Below are 24,222 nucleotides of genomic sequence, written 5' to 3' on the forward strand. Positions count from 1 at the left end.
CTGGGCTCAAGGGTCGGCAGGAGAAAGTGAGGTGGCCTTATTAGCCAACACTGACATCCCATTACAACGCAGGAGGCTTTTCCTGTCTCAGTGCCATTTGAGGAGAAGATGGGGCAAGTTACCTGCTTCTCTAGTGACCACATCTGCCTTCAGCGCTGCGCTGCTGTGGCAGTTAGACATTTGCCCCTTGTACCTGTGCTGGGATGGGACAAGGAGGTGGGTCCCCTGAAGAACCAGAACCTGCCAGCTCGGGAGCAGGTCCTGGCCCTTCCCCACAAGTACCTCCCCAGATTCAGTGTAACCAGCTGCTCAAAGGGCCAGGGGCAGTGCCCCAACTGGCCTCTTGTCCTGACCATGGCACCTGGCCCAGGGCCAGTCCCCATCACAGCTTAAAAAATAAAGGCAGGAAAAGGTCAGTAGGGAAGGGCTTGGGGATGAACCGCCACAGAAAGAGTGCCAGGTAAAGTGCGAATCCAGCTTTGAGGCCACAGGCCAGGTACTCAACCCCTCAGCTCAAGGTCCCGAGAAAGAGTCCTACACACGACTCGCCCCCGGCCACTGCTCCTCTGCAGCTAGCACCATCTTTTGACAAAGGCGACACCCTAAGCAGGATACCACACACCATCAGGGCCCGTGCCCTCTGCTCCTGCCCCCTGGGGCCTGGTGCGTACCCTGTCCACCCATGTTCAAACCCTATTGGCCCCTCACAGCATAGTTCACATCGTCTCCTCCATGGTCCATCCCATCACCCCAATCCAACTTGTACTTCCCCCTGCACCAGGGCACATTCCTGTTACTTTATGCTGGGCCAGGGAGGCCCATGAGCCAGAACAGTGGTCCTGGCTGAATTAAAGACACCACAAATGCTAGCTGCTCATACAGAAGGGCCAGGATTTGCCATTCGAGATGATCAGATTAACAACTTTATTCTTTATCAACTACAAAAGGGCTGGTGTTCTTGTTCCAAATGGATCGTTGGTAGGTCTGAGACCCATAGGGGACCTTTGTACTCCCTGCTGATGACGATAAAATGCTGCATTCAGTCAGCCCCCTGCTAGCGGTGTGGGCCTAGTGACCAGAAATCCAGACCAACCTCCTGAGTGTCTGAGGGCAGAGGCCAGAGTAGAGGCCACAGCTTCCAAATGGAAAGGAAGTGGTTATGCTCACAGGGGCCGGAGACTTCAAACAAAGTGGGGTTCCACCTGCTCTGAGGCTCTACCAGGGCCAAATCCTGTGGAAACAAATTCCACAGCACCTGCCATGGGGACAGAGCACGGGGGCCCTCAACACCGGAGCCCTCCCATTATGAAGGCGCCAGGGGTTAGCGGCCCCTGGAAGTGGAACCGGAGTGAAGAAGCAAGAGGGAAACAGCCAGCAGACAAAGGAGCAGGAGGGGCTGAGGGACACATGGAGCAGCGGCCCGGAGCGGCTGGGGGTGAGGGCCGCTGCGTGCGCAGATGCGCCTGCTGGTGGCTCTGCTCCTCTGAGCTTCAGGTTCCTTACACAGAAAAATGAAACCACCGCCCCCTCCCTCACAGACAGCAGCTGCGGACATTAAAGGACATGAAGCGAGTGAGACACCCATCACGGCCCCAGCCACACAGCAGTGACGTGCCAATGCTACATTTCTCCTTTCGAGCCCGTCCCCCGGCTTATGGCCTCTGCTATGGACTTGGGAGTAAAAGCGGGTAGTGAGTAGCATGGCCAGCCACCGGGTACCCCCCACGTGCTGGGCCCTCAGGGCCTCACATACGTCCTAAGTCCTCACCCCCCAACCCCCTCCTCCATGCAGGCGGTTACCTCTTGCTGTAGATGAGGAAACTGAAGTTCAGAGAAGGCTGGCAGCTTGTCCTGGGTAAGGGCCCGGGGAGGAGCCTGGGCATGGAAGCCACGCCTCCCTGCTAGGAGAGGCTGGGCTCCCCTCCTCCCTCCTGCTCTGAGGACAGGGCTCTAGGGCAACTGTGTTCCCGGTGACAGCGCCTCCACCTGGAGGGGCTGGACAGGGAACAAGACACTGTCAACTTGGAACAAACTTCTATTTTGGGTGCTGGTCTGGTCAGGCCACGGGTCAGTGGTAACTAGAAATAGCTGGAAGGCAAAGTGAAGAGACCAGCAGTCCAGGAGCAGGACATCAGGAGAAGGGTTGGGGACAAGAGGGGAGCAAGGCTGAGGAAGGGCCCAGCCCGCTGGCGGTCTGCCCATCAGTCCACCCTAATCAGAGGGCTCCAGACCAGGCTGGCTCAGGGCCCACGCTGCCATCTCTGGCCTGGGCAATCCCGCCCCCACCCCCTCCCCAGGCAGTGATTCTTCCAGAGGGCTTAATGCTCAGCTTAGTGCTGGGCCTGGAAGAGTCCTTTTGACTGCCCTCTCCCGGTCCTCCCTGCACCCTGACTGGGCTTCCAGGGCTCAGGCCCTTCGCTGTAGCAACCATGTTGGGGCGATGTGGCGGGGGTGTGGGGGGCAGGAGGGGGTCCGGTCCCTGCCTGGCTCAGAGGAACACCTGCACCCCACCAACAGGGAGTGCTTATGAGCATGACCTTGAGCAGGCAGACCCCAGTATAGGTCATCAGTGTCCTGACACCCAACAAGATTCAAAGGCCAAGCAGGAGGCGGCTCCTAGACAAGGCAAGAGCCTCCAGCTCAGCAGAATCACAAAGCAGGCGCCAGCCAGGCAAACACAGGATTGTCTCCAAGGGGAAAGAAAAGCCACCAGCTGTCTCTGGGTGAGTGGCAAAGGTCGGAGTTAGGGGCAGGGAGGGCCCTACAATCCAATCACCTCTCCCCCCCACACACCTACAGGCTACAATTTAAGAGCTTTTGGCATTACTTGTTTTAGGGTTTAAGGAGAAAAAGGGAGAGAAAAGAGGAAGTCAGCACTACCCCCCCCTCCTAGAAGGCCCCAGTCCCAGGAGGGCTCCCTGAGCTGGCAGCAGCAGCACTTACACCTGGAAGCCCCCCAGCCCTGAGGCCAGCTCCACAGAGGGGCTCTGGGTGCAGAAGAGCGCAGGGAGGAAGGACACCCTTCAGCTTCTGACAGCCCCTACAGGTTCTCACAGAGACACACGATGGACGGACGGATGGACAAATGGGCAGGCAGCCAACTCCTGGAGGCTGGTGGCCAGCCATGGCAGAGGAAAGGAGAAAGACTGTCCCTGACTGGCCACACTCCTGCACAACACACACACACACACACACACACACAATTAGAGAGAGGTATAATAAAAAGAATAAAAACTAAGGGCCCAGATGTACAAAAACTGTGGGTGAGAGAGAAGGCGGGCAAGAGGGCAGGAGATGGTCAGTCCTCCGGAAGTCTGGCCACCTTCCTCAGCTTATAAATTACAACGCCCCTGGAAACGGGGGGTGGGGGAATGATGAGGCTCCAGCTGTGGCCTGGGGGGAAGGTGGGTGGCGGTCAGAGCTGCTCTGGCCCATCTGGTGGAGCGGTGGCCAGAGTATGAGGATCCCATGGGGGTGGGGGAAATTCAGCAGCCACTGGCAGGAGTCACGCAGGCCCCCTGGGACTTCACTTTGTGACGCTGGCCCCCTCGTCGCCGGCCCCCACTGCTGGGCTTGGGCTGAAAGAGAGAAAGGAGGAGCTTGAGAAGCAGTGGTCCACTGGGAGCAGGACAGGACAGCAGAGGGGCAGGGGCAGTAGGAAGAGGGGGCAGGAGACAACAGCGGGCAGTGGTCCCAGCCTAGCCTGAGCAGCCATCACGCGGACTGGACCATGGCTCCGCCCTCTGGCAGAGGGAGCAAGCACTGCCCTGCCTACCTTCCTCCAGGGCAGGTGGGTCGCATGTGATAAGGGGTGTGTGAGAATTTGGAGAAGCACAAAGACAGCCAGAACCAAACCTGCTACCACTGATAAGTGGAGAGAAAGGAATGAAGGAGCCAGAAGCAAGCTCAAGGCCCGAAAGCAGAAAGGGTGGGTCCAGGCAGTAGCTTCCTCCTCGAAGAAGGGGTCAGACGGAGAAAGACTGGAAGGAGCGAGCGGGGTAAGGGGACACCAAGAATGGGACAGAACTAGCAGCGGATGCCGAGAGCTAAGATGACACAGGGCCCAAGGCCACCAACCCCTCAGGAGGTGTCATGTCAGGGGAAGGGGCACAGGGGGGCCCTCTACAGCAGTATCTGTCAAAGCTCTGGACCACGGGCACGCACGTCACCCACACTCTCATACACACGAACAGTCTTACTATGAAAGGGAAACTTTGAAACGTGAAACCAAATACTAATCACAACCAATAAGATTGATCTTACGTAAGCCACATCTCGAAATCTGAAAACCAGCCTTAAGAGGTAAGTAGCTCACACTTAGATAGCAGTTATGTGCTAGGAGTTGTGAGAAACACCTTTAAATGCAGACATGGCAGTGGGCGAAAGCTGCCTGGAGCTCTCCTACATGTCATCCTCCACCAGAGTGACAGCCACACCCCCACCACCTTACCCACAGCCCGCCTCAGGTGGTCAGGAGCCCAGGACCAGCCTGGGGGGCCAGGAGACATGCTCACCATTGGCTGGAGACTGCTGGGTGCAGCTGACGGTGCAGCCCCTAGGGAGCAACCTTCGTCTCCAGGTGGGGGCACCCCTACTGCCGACCCTCCAGACAGACCCCCGTCTTCTCGTTTGCTCAGAGGGCCTTTTTTCGTTGACTGCATTTTAATCTGCTGAGGCTTGGAGTTCATGGGGGAGTTGTTGGTAGTCTGGAGGAGCTGCAGGAGCCAAAGGGATGAGGATGAAGCCCGAGCTGCAGGCAGTGACATCAGCTCAGCTGCTCACTCCCCCGTCTGCTCTCTTAGAGACTTCTCATTCCCTGGCCTGGCTGGTCCTGGGTGAGGGCCCAGGGTCCATGGCACAAGGACCATGCCAGGCGCAGTGAGATGGAGAGACATTCTCACCCCTGCTCAGCATTCCAGGGCTGCCTCAGCTCAGCCCAGCCCAGCAGAGCTCCATCCCGTCCGCTGCCCTGGCTGCTCTTCCCACAGACAATGGGAAAACCTTGACCCCCTCCCACTCAGCCCAGCTCCCAGCCGGAGCCTGGCAAGCTGCACTCCAGGCTCTCTTCCTTACTGAGCCCACAAAACTCTTCAGAGCGTCGACTGCATCTCCAGGCCCAGGACCCTGCTGCCTTAGAACAAGAGTCAGGGGCAAGTTTTAAGTTCAGGCCTCCCAGAGACCAAGTGAATATCTGAGCAGCTAGAAATGTCTGCAGTGTGGCTATCAGGAAATCCTAAGTATGGTCATCCAGGAGGGTTGCCCTGCTCCAGCTCTCCCAAGGCAGGGACTGGCACCTCTGTCTCTGGCAATCGGGAGATTCTGCAGGGCTTCTCAAGAAGCACCTGCTGTGCTCAAGGTCTAGAGGTGGAATGGCCCCCAGTGTATGCTGAGGGCAGGCGAGTCTGCCCAGCCATACCTTGGTGATGGTGCCCACGGCCTTGGTGCGGCCTTCCCGGAACACCAGCCGCTGGTCTATGTGTAGGTACTCAGGGGTCTTAATGAAGCGGAAGTGCACAGTGGCCTTGTCCCCAGTGCGCAGACAATCCTTGTCCATACTCAGAATGGTGGCCGTCTGCCTGATGCTCCCACAGTGCACTGCCAAGGGAGCCAGGGGTCAAGACAGGGTTGGGCCACCCACTGGCCTCAACAGAGGCAGTGAATGAAAGCAGGAAACGTGCCTGAGCTGCGGCAGGCTGCAGACTTCAGGGAGGCCAAGCGAGCTAGAGGCTACTCTGAGATCTGACCCTGCTCCACACTCTCCTACCTTTTCCACCAGTTAGACCCCACCTGTCCCCAGACTCGCGTCCCAGTTCCTGAATACAGGGCATTGTGCTCGCGTGTGTGCCTTCTCTAGACTGTTCACTTCCTGAAGGCAGGGCTTTTGCCCATCTGGTCTTTGTCCCCAGCACCTTGGCAACACTTGGCACACAGCAGCATTCAGTAGAAACTGTAGGCAGAGAGCCACACCCGGTTCGTGTTTACAGGACTGAACAAACACTACAGCTTGTGGGTGGAACACAGGGCAATGCTAAACAGGAAGGAGGCCTGCCTTTTGGCTGGAGTTGACTCTTTAGTGTTAGGGTCGCTGGAGCACTTGGTGGAAGTTCTAGAGTGGGGGGTCCCCTGGACTGGCAATGCCCTTTGACACCTACCCATGGCCTGGTAGCGCGGGCTAATCGTGGTGGGGTGGTGGAGGACGAGGATCTCGGCCTCAAACTCCCAGGATGCTTGAGGATTCAAGCGCGGGGAAACCATCACCATGCCCTTCCGGATAGAGGAGCGCTTAATCTGAAAGAACGAGAGAATCCCAGACCTCAGGGACAATGATTCCTTCTGGTTTCAGCCCCTGGTCCCAGAGGCCCAGGAGTCCTTCTGGGAATGAGGACCACCCGAACTTGGCCTTGCCCTCACTGCACTGAACCACAGGCCTTCTAGGCAGATTCTAGTGCAACGTGAGAAGCTTAAGCACTGCAACTGGGGGGCAGGAAAGGCTTCGTGCAGGAAGTGGCGCTTCAGCTGGGCGTTGAAGGGTGGGTAAGAACTAAGCGGGTGGTTAGAGGACAAAGGCAGGCAAGCATGAGGTGGAAGGGACAGGGAGAGCATGACATGACTGTTGGTGGGAATAAAGTTCCACTTTGCCAGTTAATCTGGTTGTTGAGGGAGGGAGATGACACCAGAACTAGCACCAATCCCAAGCCCCGGGGGACAGAAGGCTGAATGAGAAGAGGATTTGGCACAGACCCCCAACTGCCCTATGGGAGGTCTGCGCGCAGACAATCCTTGTCCAGCAGGGAAGCACCTGGCTGACCTCAGCACGGAGTTCAGGGCATCCTGCTCCAGCACTAGGGGAGGAACAGAGCTTAGGAGGCAGGCCGGCCTGGGTCCAAGTCCCAGCTCTAGCACTTACTACCTGTGGCTCCTGGGCATGTCACTCAGGCTCTCTGAGCCTCAGTTTCCTCATCTATAAAAGCGAAGTCAGTAACCCCTGCCTTGCAGAGCAGCCCTGAGGACTGGGGACAGCCAAGAGCCCAGCACAATGTGGAGTCCGAGGGGAGTTCTGGTATCACCAACACTCACCTTCTTCAGTGCGAAGGAGGCTGTCTGGCCCCCCCGCACCTCCTTGACAGGCATGCGCTTTCGATGGATCGATTTGACAGCAATGGACAGGAAGTTACCCAAAGGATCTGGACCCAGCAGCAGCGTGTCATTCAGCTTAATCAGGCCCCTCAGTGTTGTCCCCGACACCACTGTCCCCACACCCTGCAGAGAAGATCCTGGCCCAGTAAGTCCATCCCCACTCAGCCCCTTCCCACCACAGACTCAACCCATCACACTCTGTGGGAAGTGCCTGCCCGGCCCCTGACCCTGCTCGGCCCCCTAGGAGCCGCTCACCGGTACAGAGTAGGTGTCATCAATCTGGAACTCAGCAGGCTCCTCCTCCCGGTAGCTGGTGCGGGGGGAGAGCAGGTTGAGGAACATCTTCAGCAGATCTAAGTTCTCGCCAGTAACGTTGGAGATCTGGAATATCGGGCACATCCTACGTGCAGGGAGGAGAGAAAGGAAGAAGTCAGGAGGCCAACCCCTGCCTGACACAGGATGGGAACAGCAAGAGGGTCCTGGAACAGCTGCTATAGCGAAGGGCCCCAGTGCCCACTCGCCCGCCTCCCAGCGACTTGTGCCCCCACCAGCGATTCCTGCCAAACCCACTCTGAGGCCTCCTAAAGCCCACACATGCCTGCTGAAAATCCCTAACCACCTAATCCACTGCTGAGAATACAGCCCAGATCCCGCCTCCCGACATCTCTGCAGGTTTATTTCTCTTAAATGCCTGTATACTAGCCAGACTAGAAAATCTTACCTTCTCCTAAAAGCTTGATGCTTTTTTGCCCCCAAGTATCTGTTTACTCTGATGCTCCTGCCTGCATCTCTTCTCTCTTATTTAATTACCAAAACCTCTCATCCTTCAGAGCACATCTCCAATGCTGCTTCTTCCAGTAAACCCTTCCCCAAAACTCTTCCCAAATGGGCATTTGACTCCTCTCAGCTCTGGGAGAACTTTCTGTCTCTGTTACATGTCACTATGTCTGATTTTCCATCAGTTATCCCAAAGGCCTCTATATCTCCTATCCGGGGTTAATCAAACTCCTTGAGATCAGAAATTGTTATGTTCCCCACAGCTCCTAGAACAGCACCTGCACAGAACAGGCACTAGACAAAATCAGTGAATTGAAATGTACCCCCCTCTGGATGACCAAATGGTGGTAGTGAAGACAGTGTCATGGCAGAGCCACAGGCCAGCATGCCAGGCTGCCCTAGGTCCTGTACTACAGACCAAGTCAAAAGGCAGATGGCTCCTGGGCAGCCCCAAGACTCTGGGAGAAGGAACGGAGTTAACGAAGTTCACTATTATCAAGAGTATCTCTGACCGCGGACCCAACCAGGACGAGGACAGTGCCCGAGTCCTCTCTGAATCTTCAACGCATAGCTGAAGAGCTTGGCACGGAATAAACATCCAATAAATATTTACTCAATCAAAGGACACTCGAGGCCTAAAGTGATCTGTGATTTGAGAGCTTTTGAGAAACAGCAATACAAATCATTACTAATAAGAAGTTATAAGAACAACTGTGCATCTATCACACAGCAGCCAGGCACAGTGCTAAGTGCTTTCCGTACGTCATCTCCAACACTAAGGGGAGCCCTGTGGAGAAGGTAGTATGATTCCCATTTCCCAGATAAGGACACCGAAGTCTCAGCTGGAATTCCAATCTCAACAAGACTGGTACCTCCCCAAATCTGGGTCACCCGATAGAGCCCCCCGGACAACAGTGCTGATCTGGGAGACCTTGTGCTCAGACCAGAATGGTCTATTTCATCCAATCCCCAAAGCAGGTGCTCCCCTATGCCATCACCTCTCAGAGCTGAAGTTGGAGGCCGTGACGATCACGTCGTCCTTGCTCTGCACCAGCACAGGGATCTTCCGGCAGCCGGGCGACTTCAGCAGGCGCTGCAACAGCTTCAAGGTTTCTAAGGAGTGAAATGGAACAGAATTAAGGGGACACAGCCTTCTTTTTGGCCAGACTTCCGGGGCAAGACAGGTCCACTCATTACTGATGCAAGCAAGAGACAATGTTAAATACCACAGTGCCCGGGAAAGCACAGAGGAGGATGGAAACAGTGGAGGCACGCTTGCTCGAGCAGAAGGAGCACAGGTGAGGCCTGTCTGCTAAGGGTGTGAGTCTGAAACCCGTCGAACTTCTCCACTCTCTAGAAGACCTGCATCCTATAAGTCAGAGGTCCCCAACCCCCAGGCCATGGACCGCTACTGGTCTGTGGCCTGTTAGGAATCAGGCTGCACAGCAGGAGGTGAGTGGCAGGAGAAGCTTCATCTGTATTTGCAGCCGCTCCCGAGCTCCACCTCAGATCATCAGGCATTAGATTCTCACAGGAGAATCCCTGGTGCCAAAAAGTTTGGGGGCCACTGCCATAAGTGACAGGGGGTGGGGGCATCCATAAAAAGGACAATGCTCTTCCCAGAATACTCTGCTTCCAGGGGAAAAAAAGCACCTGACAAAAGGATCTCTAGGAGCTGCAGACACCTGCAGAAGCCCTTATGAGGCCCTCCAAAAGGATACCTCTCCACTTCTCTTCTGCCATCTGTAACAATGAGGGAGAAACGCATGAAGGCCTAGGCCTGCAACCCTGTTTTGAAGCCTTTGGTGGTAAGAAGTAACCATCCACTGTCCCAACATTGCCGCATATATCCAGCCTACATGTAAAATCTAACCCTTCTGCCTGGGGCCATCTGAAAAGAGGTGCCAGATTAGAGATCTTAAGAATCTTGCATTTGGAACCAGAAAGAACAAAAAGCAGGGGATAATTCTAAGCTGTGCTAAGGCCAAGAGCTAAACAGGAGACAAGGCACAAGATCCTAGGCTGATGGAAATTCAAGTCAAGGTCTAAGCACAAGATAAGGAAGCAGAAAGATTTGGGGCTGAAGTCCTGGCAGCGGATCAAGGAACCACAGTGGGTGACAGCTCCCAACAGAGAGACTGCTGCTAGCTGGAGGCTTCACTTACCTTGCAGGATGTTGGCAGGACACATGTCAATCTTGGTGACTACCACAAAAACAGGCACATTGAGTGCCAATGCCAAACCCAGGTGCTCCTTGGTCATCCCCACGATGCCGGCATTGCTGCCCACCTGCCCCAACACAGAAAAAGAACCGTCAGGGCAAGGGAGGCAGAGGTTGCTGCCAGAGGGGCACAGAAGCTCAAAGAAGGCTAGGGTAAGAGAGAACTCCCATATATCTGAGGCCTCCACCGGAACAGGACAAAGCGGGCAAAGTCGCAGGCCAGGAACAAAACAGCTATAGGTGAAAGCTGGGCTGGGCAAAGATCGCTTTAACTTCTGATTCAGTGATGTAGGCCATCAAAATCTGAGGAGACTTGGAAGCACAGAAAAGACAAATCTAGACAGTTGGGAAAAACGACTATCTAGGGTCATCAAAGGAGGTTCAGTTTAACATTCCTGGCCCGCAGTTTCCTCATCTATAAAGTGGGCGGATAATAATATCCACTTTAGAGGGTTCACTTGTTTAAACATTGTAACATGTCAAAAGTGTAGCACACATGAGCATGAATTAGGTGTTCAAACGATGGCAGCTGTTATTACTGTTGCTAGTCCTTCCCATAGTGTTTTTAAGTATCACCACACAGGCTGGCCAAATAAATTAGGGCACACGCGCAAGGCACCAAATGTGCCGTGAAAGAAAAGGAGGAAACTCTTATCTACGGATATAAGATAATCTCTAAAATATATTTTTAAGGGGAAAAAAATCCAGGTATATGTAGCACACTACTGATTAAAAAATGGTGATTGGATCATTGTTTGGGAAAAAACCCAGCTGTGTGACATTTGGGGAACTTCTGAAATATAAATACTTATAGACTAGATATTAGAGGATATGAGGGCACTCATGTTCACTTTGGTTACAATAATAACAGGAGACAGTTCTTACTCTTAGGAGCTGCGTGCTGAAGTATTTGGGAGTGAAGAGTCAAAATGTCTATAAGCTACTTTCGAATAACAAAAAAAAAAAACAACAAATAAAAACAGGCATCCAGCACATAAACAGATAAACATGGCAAAATGTTAATAACCACTGAATCAGGTTTAGGTATTCATTATACTATTCTCTCAACTTTTCTGAATGTTTGAAATTGGAGGGAGAAAATACATACACTTTTACCGGTATGATCACAAAATCTCTCTGGAGGATACATCAGAAACTAAAAATACTAGTTGTCTCTGGGAGGACACTGGACAGAGCCCTTTGGCACCTTTTTTTTTCTGCATCATATAAACGTGTTACTTACTAAAGCAAATTAAAATTGCCACAATATAGTGCTTTATACGTTCCAGAGTGTTTTCAAGGATGTTCTCATTCGATCATCACAGCTCACAGGTGAGCTATCATCCCACTAGTTAACAATAAAAAAGATGTCCCTTACCTGTGTTCCCTTTCGCCTACACCAAGACACCTCCACCATCTTCCTCCTAATTCTCCCATTCCCTCCAATCTTTCTTACACAACCCAGACTTGCTTTTGTTGTTCCCAGCCTGGGTAAGAGAGAGCTTTATTGCTTTGTTGTAGATATATTTTAAAGATTTCCTCCCCCAAAAAAATTGATTGCCATGGAACGATAATGAAATATTTCACTGTTCTCTGCAGAAAAATTTTAATATTTGGATCATGGCCTAAAAATCTGATAATATATTTCATCTGAGTGAAGATCTTCCCATTAACTGGCCTTATGGTAGCTCAGAAAAATGTTCATTTTAAACTGATTTCTATACTTTTTTTTAGTATCAATCCAACACCCCCCACAAATATGACCCATGGTGCATCCATGGAAACTCCTTCTTATAGAGCAGCTTTTCTTAGCCCAGTTGACAAGGTCGGTAATGGCTGCTTGCAGTGATCAAAGATGCGGGAGATGAAATCACACCAAGATCCCAAGAACCTTGGGCAGAGAGCCGACGAGTGTTCATACAGATGCTCCTTCTCTCTCTACCCTCCAGTCTGGGGAGACGCTGCCTGAGAACCTGTGTTTACAGCGCAACTTGATCAAGTCTGCTCTGAACAGATGCTTGTGTTTACTATACTTATTAATTCGGGCAACTGGAGGAATTGGAATATGGGGAAGGGCTTTGAGAAGGACTTGCCAAAGTAAAACTTGCTTGCTCTCTCTCTTTCTGTGAAAGCTGTGAAGCTGCCACCAAGGCTGTGGGCCTTGCTGATTCCTACTCTCTGTCCAGGGAAGAAGGTCAAAGGGATCCAAATACAAGCTTAGCAGTAAGATCTAATGCAGAAGCTGCTGCTCCCTTTCCTTTTCAGTTCATCTACATAATGAGCTGCTTAAAAATCTATCCCCACGAGGCTGTAGGCTCTGCGGGGCCCCAGGCTGGCCATGCATACGCTGCTGCATCTTCAGGCCCAGCGTGGTACCAGAAACACAGAAGCCTCTCAACAAGCAAACTCGTTCCAGGCTTCAGACAAGGCCACTCTCAGGTCCCTCCTGAGTGCTGTGCTCTCCTCCATTCCCTCCCCCTAGCCTACCCTTCTTGGAGGGTATGCCTGGTGTCACCCCCTCAAAGTAGCCCAACCTCAGAAGAAAACATTTCTAAAGATAATAAGTACACCCCAGAGAAATCCTCTATGTCTCTCCAAAAAAATGAGAGGTCTGCAAATACCATGGTTATTCCTTAGGGGGACCTATCCAGGTCTAACCTAGGAGATCAAGGTACACCGCTGAAGAAGACTGTGATGCTCAGAGGACTGGGTACCCCAGCAAAGCCTGTCATCCTTACCCAGTGTCAAAACCCCTAAAAGACTTCTGCCTCAGAACAATGTCAAACACTTGCCCATAACCACATCCCCAAGAGCTCTGCTAGAGCATCCCCACCCCATCCCACCCACCCCCACGGGGAGTGCCTCACACTCACCATGAGCATGCAGAAGTCGGGCAAGTGGCCCGTCATGCCAAACACAGTGGTCTTCAGGTATTTCTCGTGGCCCGCCAAGTCGATGAAGGTAATCACCTTAGTGGACTTCTCACAAATCTTTGTCCACTCCAGGCTGCCGCCATGGCTATCTGGCTTATTCACCACGTTGCCTTCACTGTCAAAGCCCAGAATGTCGTTGCCCACGCTGCTGGTGCGACCAGATTCAATCTCATGTTTGTGGCGGAAGAGCTTCTGGCGGGCAAAGCCTCGGCCATTGTCCAGCTCCCCATGTGTCAGGACCCCCAGAAGTGTGCTTTTGCCAGCGTCCACGTTGCCCACTACTGCTACCCTGCAGGTACAAGAACCCATATTTCTACGTGAGAGTTAGCGGGGCACAAGGTGAACCCCACTAGCTGGATTTGTAAGGACCGGTTTGCTCCTGAGTCTCTCCTGCTCACTGTTCCTCCTGTTCATGGGTAAGCACATCGAGAATGTTCCTGGAGGTGCCAGAAAGAGTTATTCAGGAGGAAGCGGGCTCCCACAGTGGGTTTCTCCCTGAACTTCCACCAGCTTCCTCAAAGCGGCCAGACAGGGGCTCCGAAGTCAGGAGAGACCCAAACGCTCTGCTCTCCTCCGTCACTCTGCTTTCTAGCCTTGCGGGCTGATGAGAAAGAAAACACAGCCCACGGAATGTATGGGTGGCCTCTCTCCCACTCTTTCCAAGTGGGAATATTTAGGGACGGGGAAGTGTGGAAACGGAATGGAGCTGTCGTGTCCTGGACATTCTCTCCATGCCTCACAAAGGGAAGGGGTGAAGCTGCCACAGTCGGTGTCGAAGGCTCAATCCCCATTCTCTATAAAGCCCTAGACCCTGAGGCCATGCTACAGGGGACCTCGGAACTGCTCTGAGGCCTCCTCACCTGACCTCCAGGAAGTCATTGTCTCCTACTCGTTTCCGGACCAGGTAATCACGCACACGACCCCCAGCTTCTTGCCGATCCCGCAGGAGGATGACATCGGCCTCTATCTGTTCTGCCATGCTCTTCACTGTAGCGTAGGAGGCCTCCATGTCAGCTTCACTCAGCCCATACTCAGTCCCATCTGGTGACAAAAGCCCAGACATCAGCGTTTCAACAAGCCAGCCAGCCAGCCAACCCCTCAGAAAAGCCCCACCCCAGGCACTGAAGAACATGGCTCTTTCTACCTGACACTTTTCACAAACAGAGCTAATAAATGATTGTGCCATGGGTTTCCTCATTAAGCAGGGCATTCATTAATTCATTCAACAGTAATCGCTGAGACTCTTGGGTTTTATGCCAAGCCTCATGCTGAGTCCTGGGAATACAGGTGCCCTTCGCGGGCTCACGGCCCAGGAGGAGAGACAGGAAATTAATTAACCACAATGCAGCTTGAGTACCATACTACAGAACTGTACAAGAAGAATGTAAAGCATGAGCAACTAGCATTGCCTGGGGAAGCTGAGGACAGCTTTGCACGGTGCTGGGTCTCCAAGCGTGAAAATGGGCCCGCAGAGAAAGAAGCAAAGACATCCTAGGCAGAGAAGCTAAGCATAGCGCATGGCAGATGACAGCACACTGAGGGACCCGTAAGCAGCTCGGTGTGTCAGAAAGCAGGATGTCAAGCGGCAGGAGACCACAGGAGAGGTGGCAGCGGTCAAGCAGACAGACGTTAGCAGCAAAACACATCAGGTATCAGGCAGTGGGAAGCCCTAGGGCTTTAGACGAGGGAGTAACGTGATCAGATTGCTGGGGGTTAGAAAAATCCACTGGGCAGCGGTATAAGGTGCGCTGGCAAGTGAGAGTGGAGGGCGGGAGCCCAGTCAGGAAGTCATTCCAACAATTCAAGCAAGAGATAATGAGGACAGGGGACAAAGGGAAATGCGGCGCGAACTGAAGAATGATATTAGGGATAGATTGTTAACTGAGGTAGCTCAGGTGAAACGTCCAGCAAGTAGATGGAAAAACAAGGCTGAGCTCAGGATAGGGAAGGGAAGAACCAACCAACCATTTAGTGAGTGCCTACTGACGACAATTCTCGTCAGGTGCTTTCTACTCGGTGTCCTGCGGAATTCCCACAATGACTCCCTCAGCTTTTCTCCAGCCTGTCTCCAAGAGCACCCGTGCTCCATCCCTGGGCTAACCGCTCCCAACCCCCAGCATGGGCCCAGACATTTTTACTACTTTCCAAAGACTCTGAAGCACCTCTTCTCACCCGCCCTTCCTCCCCCCTCCACTTCTCCCCTTACAAGCAAGCTCGAGCCATTCTTAAACTAGGAGAAGGGAGCCCTGCCCTCCTCCCTTGCCCCTGCTTCTCCCCTGAGCTACCTCTCCTTGAGCTGAGCACCTCAAAAGTGTAACTGAGACTTGTTGACTATTGCTACCTAGTCTCTGAATCTTACTTAAGGAATCTGGGAGAAACCAGTTTTCAAGTGATCAATGGCCTTCTAACCACTCATCCAACACCCCTTTCTTGACCTCAACAGCATGTGACACTGCTGGCCATTCTGCCTTTGTTTTCTGAAGCGCTTCCCACCCACGCCACCCGCCTATTGCATGAACTCTCCTGATTTCCCTCTCCTGCTCTCTGGTTCCTCTTCCTCTGTCTACTCTGCTGGCTCTTCCTGCTCCTGTCCCCAAAATGCCAGTCTTTTCCAGCAGTCGGCCAGTGGCCCTCTTCTCTGTCCTCTAAACATTCCTCTTGGCCATCTCATACTATGGCTTCAAATATCATTTTGAAAACTACAAAAACATTCATTTCTAGCACTGTCCTGTTCCCCGAGCTCCAGACTGAATGACTCCTAGAAGCCCAAAGTCTAAACTCAACAACCCAACCCCTCTCTTTAAACAACAGCACAAAAACTAACACCATTAACAACAGGTTAGTCCTCGCTGCAATCCTGGAGGTAAGCCTTCCTTTCCCCATTTAAAAGGGGGCAAACGGAGTCCAGGGAGGTCTCGGAGCGGGTGGGGAGCAGAGGGGCCCTGTGAGCCTGGGTCTTCTGATTCCAAACCTAGAGCCTTTTCTTCTGGCAAGGGTTCCCCTTAATGCCAGACCGGTTCCTTCTCCTTCCAGTCCCCCAAGCTTAGCACTCAGGGCTCCAGTCCTGCTGATTCTAGCGCAGACCCGGCTCTTCTTTCCTTGTCCCTGCTCTCCTCCTTTTGCCAGTCCAATGCCACGAGTCTGATTCAGGCTCTGTACCTCAGTCACCATAACAGACAGATCCCTAACCAAACTTAGCAAATCCAGTCTCTATTCCCTACAACCCATCCTGCAGACACACACGCCCAAGCCCCCAAACAAAGCACAGCTCTAAGACAGTCACATCCCAGTCAAAGCCTTGGAATGACTCCCCAGGCCCAGCAGTGTTCACTTTCAATTCCTTACAGGCCTACCCCATTCATTCCACAGCCCCTCCTGTTTTGTCCCAGTGCAAGTGGCCCAGTAACCATGCCCCTTGCTCCCTGCAGGTTTCCAGCTCCACACTTTTGCCCTTGTATTTTCTATCCTAGAAAGCCCATCAGCACATCTCCACCCACCAAAATCCTACCTATTCCGCTCCTTGATGGCATTTACTGCACACTACACCCTGTGCAATCGTGTTTGGGATGCTTGCCTTCCTCCACTATACGTAAGCATCTCCATTCGGGACAGGAATCACATCTCAAACATTCCCTGAAGACACCGATGAAGGGTCCTCTGCCTATATCAAGCCCTCAAATGTTTGTAGAATGTAAAACAAATGAATAAAGAGGGAGCGGTTGGAAGGAGGAGTTTCTAAACGCAAGGCCCACTGAGCTCCGGCCGTCTGGGTTAGCTGTACTTCAATGTTTGGGAGATTTAGCTCTTATTGTAAATTAGGCAATAACCTAGAGACAGACACTGCTGGTAGTGATCACGTGGTGACGAAAGTCAGGGTTTTGGAGCACAGCAAGGTGTCTCCACACAAAATGAGCAGGCAGGGCATTTGTGCTCTAGTCAGAGATTGGAAATAGATGTTTTCACTCTTAAGCTTTCTTCCAGTTTGGAGAATCTGCCACCCACTAGCTGTATGAACTTGGGCAAGTTAATTAAAACCCCTATACCTCAGTTTCCTTACCCAGGAAATGGGAATAATACTAACAGTTCCCATCTCTGAGGTCTTTCAGAAGGATGAAATGAGGTCTGCCATGTCACAGTGTAAAACAGGGAAGGGCTTGCTGGAAGTGTTCCTGAGAGAAGGCCTATTAACCCTGCCATTCTTGCCAGACCCCCAAATTCTCTCGACCCTTTCCTGATTCTGACACAACAAAAAGCAACGCTTTCAGGTCCTGTTCCACACCAGGGGGCAATCACCAATGTCATCTTGTCCATCCAGGGCTCCCAGAGGATGCCCCAGTCAAAGTACCCTCCTCCTCCAGCATGCACTGCATTTCTCACGCAGTAGGACTGGAGGCAAAGGCCAAGGAGGAAAGCCACAGAGGTCCAAGTACTAAAGGCCACATTTTTGCCCACACCCAACCCTAATGGGACTTCCACCCTGCCATCTGACCTACCTTTCCTATATGTACTCTCCTGCTCAACGTGCTGCAAGCTTCTCCAAACTTTTAGGATAAGCTCTTTGGTGTGGCATTTGAAGACCCTCAAGATCTGGACCTGCCTGTCCAGCCCACCTTCCTGACACTCCCACTTTACTGAATCACTGCTGGTCCACCAAATACTCCACAATCACCAATGGGCATGTGGCTTCCTCTGCTCACTCATTTCTGCCTCCATTTACCTGAAAAACTCCTGCTCATCCTTTAGAACCAATTCAGAGGGCGCCTCCTTTTGATGCCTTTCCTAACTCCTCCGAAAAGACTATGTTCCCTGAACTTTTAATACAGTACCTGGCTCTGAGGTCATGACTTAATATCTGACAAAGGAAAAGGTTCTTTTTGAAAGAAATATCACGGTTAATCAAGTATAGCCTGGAACTCTTAAAAATTTACCACTGTAACTACTACCACTAGCTAACATTTATATAATGCTCACATATATGTCAAGGGTTAACCTTCACCATGACACCATGGGATAGATTCTATTATTATCTCTATTTAAAGATAAGTTAAAGAGCCAGGAGGCGAACTCAGACCTGCCAGGCTCCAGACCCTAACTACTAGGACAGATTGCTTCCTTTTAAAAGATCAATCTTAAAACAAACAAACAAATAAGTAAGCAATCAATCTCAAATCAGGAATGTATACTTAAAGAGCACATTCCTCTGCAATGCTCAGAATTTTTTAATGTCTAACTTATTCATACAAAATTTCTCTGAGGGAGGGTGAGGAAAGATGCCATTATCCTCATTTTATAGGCAAAGGAGGTGATAAACAGAGATGATGCACCCAACACACACAGGAAGCAGGTGATGAAGCTGGCCCCTGGGGGCCTTGCATCTGGTTTAGTCCTCTGTTTGATGTTTGACTTGTTGAACTAGTTATGATCTCTACCTCAAAAGAATTCCAGCAGGAAGGAGTCACTAAGAATCTAACAGCATCCAATTGACAGATGCAAAGATAATGCTTGGATGTACAGACGTGTTAATGAATGTTTGACATCTTATGCTTTGCCACTGGAGGATTAATTAGTTGTGAGTTGCCAAGGCATGGTAAAACTCATTAAGAGTCCGCAATAAAGAACTGGGGGAGGGGGTTATCTTAAGAATCTGGGTCTTCAAAGAATAGTCCCAACACTTGTCAAAACTGATTTAGATGTGGTTTCTTCAATTCTATAAGCATGCATTGTTCTTTGAGTAGGTCATCCTGTTACAGCAGGCCAGATATGCACCTGACACAAAAGCTTTCAAAAGTCTGCCAATGATCCCTCAGTCACCAAATGGAATGGCTTTTCCTGGACCCGACTCTCCTTGTTGTTTCTGTAGCACCTGATAATGCTGACCAACTCCCTCCCTTTCTTGACATGCAACCTCTTAGTCTGCCTATCTCCTGGACCATGCCTTCTTTAAGGTGGTGAGCCCTGAAACCAGGGGAGGTGGCAAAGATGAAAAGGAAAGAATTGATATGAGAAACATATCGAAGGAAGGCACAGAGGTAACTGTAGGTCAAGCCCTTCTTCCTTCCTTGTGTCACTCTTGCAGCATTTCCAAATATTGTTTTCTACTGAGGTTATCTGTGTATATGCCATCTTTCCTTCTTGGGACAGAGACCAGATTTCAATACCCAAAAGTGCTTTGCAACAGTATCGAGCCCTCAGAAGATACTAAATAGATATCTGCCAAATAGTTAAAAAGTGATTTTGAAATTTTCTCCATCTTAAACTCGGTCTACAAAAAGAATTATTATTTGCCTTTACAAAGCCTACATTAGCAAAGAACTGATCCTCCAATGATGCACTGAGGCCTACCGGGCCCTCCTGCAAAGATGACAGAAAAGTTGTGGTACAGGTTAAATTCATAATCATGAATATGCCTAGCTGCCACTTCAGCAAAGATAATGTCATAATGAAGATGAGGGTAAGCGGGTTTGAATTGAGGGTATAAACTAGGAATGACCAAGGGAAAAAAAGCCCAAGATATAATCTGGGATTCTGTCATGGGTGCTGCCTTCCTCTGAAACAATGCGCCCTCTTACAATGGAATAAGCAGATTGGAGTACAATAACCAGTTCCTTCCAGAATGGTAACAAGCCTCCACGTCTAACGGGATCTCACCGGGAGAAGAGAGGGCCTCCGTTATCACAACGATCCACACTGAATGGTCAGTGTGGTCCGGGGCAAGGAAGCCTCGCTGAAGAGAGGAATTCTGGGTGTCAGCTTCTTGCTGACATCAAGAAGAACCATGGAAGTTCTCTGCTAAGCAGGCAATAGTAGCAAGGGGACCCATAATCTGGGTTTGGAGGGAAGACCTAGAGCTGCCCAGGGAAGGCTTAATTCTAGCCTTGTGACTTGCTCTATCCCCAGGACAAGAAGTTTCCTTGCTTTGTGCTTTATTCCCCTTTATGCAAGTGCAGAGTACTGAAGGTAGAAAAGAAGCTTCTGTAAAACCGCTTGGAAAGTGACTCTTTAAAGTCAAGCATATTGTGACCACTAAGGTGAGAATTAACATTATCGCTTTGTGCTTTTATGTCCTCCCCAACAGTCCTGCAGACACTGAACAGGAAAAGTGGGTAAAAAGACAGAAAATGTGCTCTAAATAGTTTTTTAAAAATAAAGTGAAAGGAAAACTATGCTCACCTGATCCCTGCCCAATGACATATATGGTCTCTCCGCATCCCTCGTCCATCCTCTCCCACATCTGCCGAAGTAGGCTGTCATACTGCTCTGACGTAGGGCTCACTAGGACCAGCTAGGAGAGAAACCAACAGCCTTAGGACCACTTACTAGAAGAGCACCACAGCCAAAGTAGAGCAGCAGCCTGATCAAAGACCCTGACTGAATCCCACAGCACCCTAATCTGAAATAGCTACGCACTCCCCTCATGCCCTCTCTCTGCCCCTGTTTAAATAGCCATTGAGCCTAAGGCCTTGTATGAGTTTTTATATGATGTACTAAAATGACTATATCTGAAACACAACCCACAGAAAAGAGGGCGTGAACAGCCTGCCTCCTGCTGCTTAAGGAAGGGGAAGGACCCACGATGACTGAGAATCTGACGTTGTGGGTAGAAATTGATGAGCAGTGCTTCACACCTACACGCCAGTCTTCTACCTGCAGCTTGCAACTCAAAGGACAAAGATCTCCTATACTGCCATGCTCCCCACCCAAGACCAATGGTTGCCATAAAAAGAATTCTGTTCCACCTTGCCTTGGCTATCTTATTTAGGAATCAGCAGTAAAAACTACTGCAAGACCCGTCTTCATCAACAAAACACCATTACCACTCAGATGCGTATTAACACCATCATTTTGCAAATCTGTGCCAATAACATTAAAGTATCAACCACTTATATGGAAAGGCCATTTACCAATAGACATGTTTTGTTCTATTGTCTAACCATTCATGTGTGACCTTGGACAAAGAACTTAACCTCTCTGAGTCCCGTTTTTTCAATCTATAAAATGTAGCTACCTGTGTCCAAAGGTCACTGTAAAGACCAAATGAGATAATGTGTAATGCATCTAGTCCATACAGTAAGTGGGAAGTACAGCTTTCTTCACCCAATGATTCCTAGAAAAACCCTGGATGAAACTAGCCACCATAGTTCTCTAATTGTTTCTCCCTTTGGAAACTTCCAGAGCCTTAGGTCTCCACATATAACTGCAGCAAATGTATAAATGTATAGCTTCTAATCTTTTCTTCAGGAATCAATCTATCATTTCATCCCTTCTCTCTCTCCACATCGTCAGTTTTTCTTTTCAATATCATCAATATTTATATACACATAGCTTCTCAGCTTTAAAATAATGAGGACTTCCCCAGCTATGTGAGAAATAACACTTCCCTATCCTAGAACATTAAGTTGATCAGGAAATAAAGGTATTACTCTTTGCAACTCTGCCCAGCAATCTTCAACTGTGTTTTCAGGTTTCTTCAGGACCACGGCCACAAACTGACATTCAGCTTATCTGCTTTTAAGTCAAGCATATCTCTCACAATTCCTGAGTTGACTCGTCAGAGTTTGTACTTGTAAAGTGCTGCCTGGGTCTTTTGCATCCTGTCACATTGCCTCACACCTTTCCCTTGACCTTCCTTCTATCCGAGCTTGACCATCCTCATTATGGAGGCACCAGGCAGGAACAATGGCTTTCAAGTGCTCGACTGGCACTAAAGGGAGAGAAAGCAGCTGAAACTTGGTTGCTTAGGTTTCAGGGAAAAGCTCCTCCAGTTTGGGTCAAGTTTCAAGCACTTTTGCCACCAAAGACTGTGAAAAGTCACACACCTTTTCGAAACTCAATAAACATCTCTATTGTGATTTTCCAACAACAGGTAGGAGGAGGGGACTGGTGTTCTATCTTCCATTGGCTGCTATTAATCTGCACAGGGAATTTATCAGTTATTCAGTTCACTTCAAATATTTACTGAGCAGTATGTGTAAGGCACCATGTACTAGGTGTCATACACATTTATTGTCTTTATAACCACCTGTACTTAAAAAATGATGCAGCTGGAGAACTGAGAGGTTAAGAAATTTTCCCAAGATCACAGAGCCTTTTTAAGTGGCAGAGCAGGAAAGGTATCTGTTAAAAAAAACACAAAATTCAACCAAGTAAATTGGCTCTATCGAACGATTCGTGAATCACGCAGCGTCCTACAGAGACTGTGCTCTGAGAGTAGTGCAAAATGGAAGGGTTTTTTTTTTTTAATGGGAAACTGGGAGAGATGAGAAAGTTATCAGCAAAGTAAAGAAAGGATTGTTTCAGGCCAGGTCACCAGTTTTTAAGGGGAAAGGAGACAGGGGCTTTTATCATGCAGATTACCTCTCTAGTGTAGGTGAGAAAACTACAGCTCAATATTCCACATCTGGGAGAGGCTGAAACTGCAATTAAGTCTTGGTTTGCTGTCCTGGGAGCAAGTGACCCCACCTTGGGCCTGTTTCCTCTTTTAACAGAACCCAGCTTTGTCTGACTCCCAAGCTGGCATTCCTTCCTTTAGCACTGTTAAGCACCTTCAAAACACCAATCACATCTTATACTTACTTTTTATGCCCCACAATGCCAAGCAAGTGAGACCTTAACTCCTGTCCACCTTCTCAAGAGCTCAGAAGGCACGATTTGAAACGTCCTTCATTATTCCATTCATCCAAGATGTGGTTCCCCTCCCAGGATGGCGAGATTATGGGTCATCCCCATCTTTCAATTTCGTTTTGAGTGGATCCGTAAAGTGAACATTGCTCAGACATCGTTCGCCCCAACCAAGCGACTACTTTGTTTCCTTTCCCGACACCAGGAAGAAATGCCTCCCCACTCCCCCTCGGATGACCAGATCTTCCCGCGCCGCCGCTGCCCCGGCCACCTTGGACTCTCGGCTGCCATGGACAGTCCAGGATGAGGGCCCCTCTCGGTCTCGGGAGAGGCGGCACTGCGCGGGGCGCCGCCGGCGTTGAGCTCTCGCGTTCCACGTGGCGGAACCGAGGGGTCGTGATCTCGGCGGGAGCCAGACGGCGGGAGGCCAGGTCGGCGCGGCGGGGGAGGACGGCGGTGCTGGGGGCCGCCCCTCGCCCAGGAGCCTCCCGCGTTGCCCATACCGGTAAGTGGGCGGGCTCGGCCCCTCCTGCCCCCGCCGTCACTCCGAGACTGCTCGGCCCGTCGCCCTGTCCCCTAAGCGCCCGGTCCCCTGAGCGCCGCCGCCGGCGCCAAGGCCTACCTTGCTGGTGAGGTCCAGCTCCGGCTCGCCGTTGAGCGCCTCGCAGTCCTCGCTGCAGTCCGAGTCGAAGCCGCTGTGAAGCCGGGAGGCAGCCGCCGCGGCCCTGGCCGCCCCCGGGGAGTTGGGCTCGGGGGCAAACATAGAGGCCGGGACCGGCGAGTCCATCGGGGAGCGACTCCGCTCCGCCGCCATCTTTAATAACTTAGGCTAATTCGTAGCCGGCCTCCCATCCCTCCCCGGCTCATTTGCCTAATCTATGCGTGGCCCCGCCCCTCCCTTCATCGGAATAATTTATGCAAAACTTTTCCGGCCGCGTAGAGAAAGACACGTATCTCTAGCTAAGAAACAATCGATCAGGCTTCTCAGCCACCAATCATTGCAGCCCTTCAAAGCACCTCATGAATAATTAATAAGGCCCAAACCCAAACAACAAATGTCTGAGACGTCACGCGCCTGGATCGCAGCACGGGAGTGGGCAGCACCGCAGCCGGGGAGTCTTTCCACCAACGGGAGCAGCGCACAGTGTGACTGACATGGCAGCCATCCAATGAGGAGGGAAATACACACACAACGTTTACCCTCACCTTCCCTCACTCTACTCCTTTGGAGAGGCGGTGCTTAGCGTCCAAATCTTACTGCAAAAACAGTCAGCTCCGAGAGCCGTGGGATGATAGACAGGATCAAGGCCCAATGTGTCATCAGATAGGTCTCGCGCCTCGGGCCACTGCCCACGGTGATAGTAAACTGCACCAGGCACATTCTACTCAACTCAGTGACTCAGGGCAGTCATTGGAAGACAGAGGTCTGACTTGCTGGCAATCTCCAGGCAATATTAATAGTAGGCAGATCGATGCCTGGAATACTATAGCAGCCAGAGCAATGCAATTAATTGAAGGCTGACCTTATGGAGAAGT

The 24,222-nt window shown here is 51.0% G+C and overlaps 1 protein-coding gene across 3 annotated transcripts; it reads right to left on the minus strand.

The window, feature by feature from the left end:
• Positions 1-900: 900 nt before the first annotated feature.
• Positions 901-23,523, minus strand: GTPBP1 (GTP binding protein 1). Of its 3 annotated transcripts, XR_005656076.1 has the most exons (13): positions 23,309-23,500; positions 20,239-20,350; positions 13,929-14,109; positions 13,009-13,357; positions 10,080-10,203; positions 8,913-9,027; positions 7,393-7,537; positions 7,078-7,260; positions 6,153-6,288; positions 5,417-5,595; positions 4,515-4,715; positions 1,801-3,578; positions 901-1,231 (listed from the first exon to the last, which is right to left on the minus strand). XR_005656076.1 is itself a non-coding variant. In XM_039877644.1 (12 exons), the coding sequence occupies exons 1-12, from the start codon at positions 23,498-23,500 to the stop codon at positions 3,486-3,488; spliced, it is 2,010 nt and encodes a 669-aa protein (XP_039733578.1). In that variant the 5' UTR covers positions 23,501-23,523; the 3' UTR covers positions 901-3,485. The 3 variants fall into 3 exon arrangements, 2 of the variants coding, with proteins under 2 accessions (XP_039733578.1, XP_039733579.1); XM_039877644.1 differs by having other exon boundaries at positions 901-3,578; positions 23,309-23,523; XM_039877645.1 differs by lacking the exon at positions 23,309-23,500 and adding an exon at positions 22,642-22,891 and having other exon boundaries at positions 901-3,578.
• Positions 23,524-24,222: the final 699 nt, after the last annotated feature.

The sequence above is a fragment of the Pteropus medius genome, unplaced genomic scaffold, assembly GCF_902729225.1.
Source record: "Pteropus medius unplaced genomic scaffold, Ma_sr-lr_union100, whole genome shotgun sequence".
NCBI lineage: Eukaryota > Metazoa > Chordata > Mammalia > Chiroptera > Pteropodidae > Pteropus > Pteropus medius.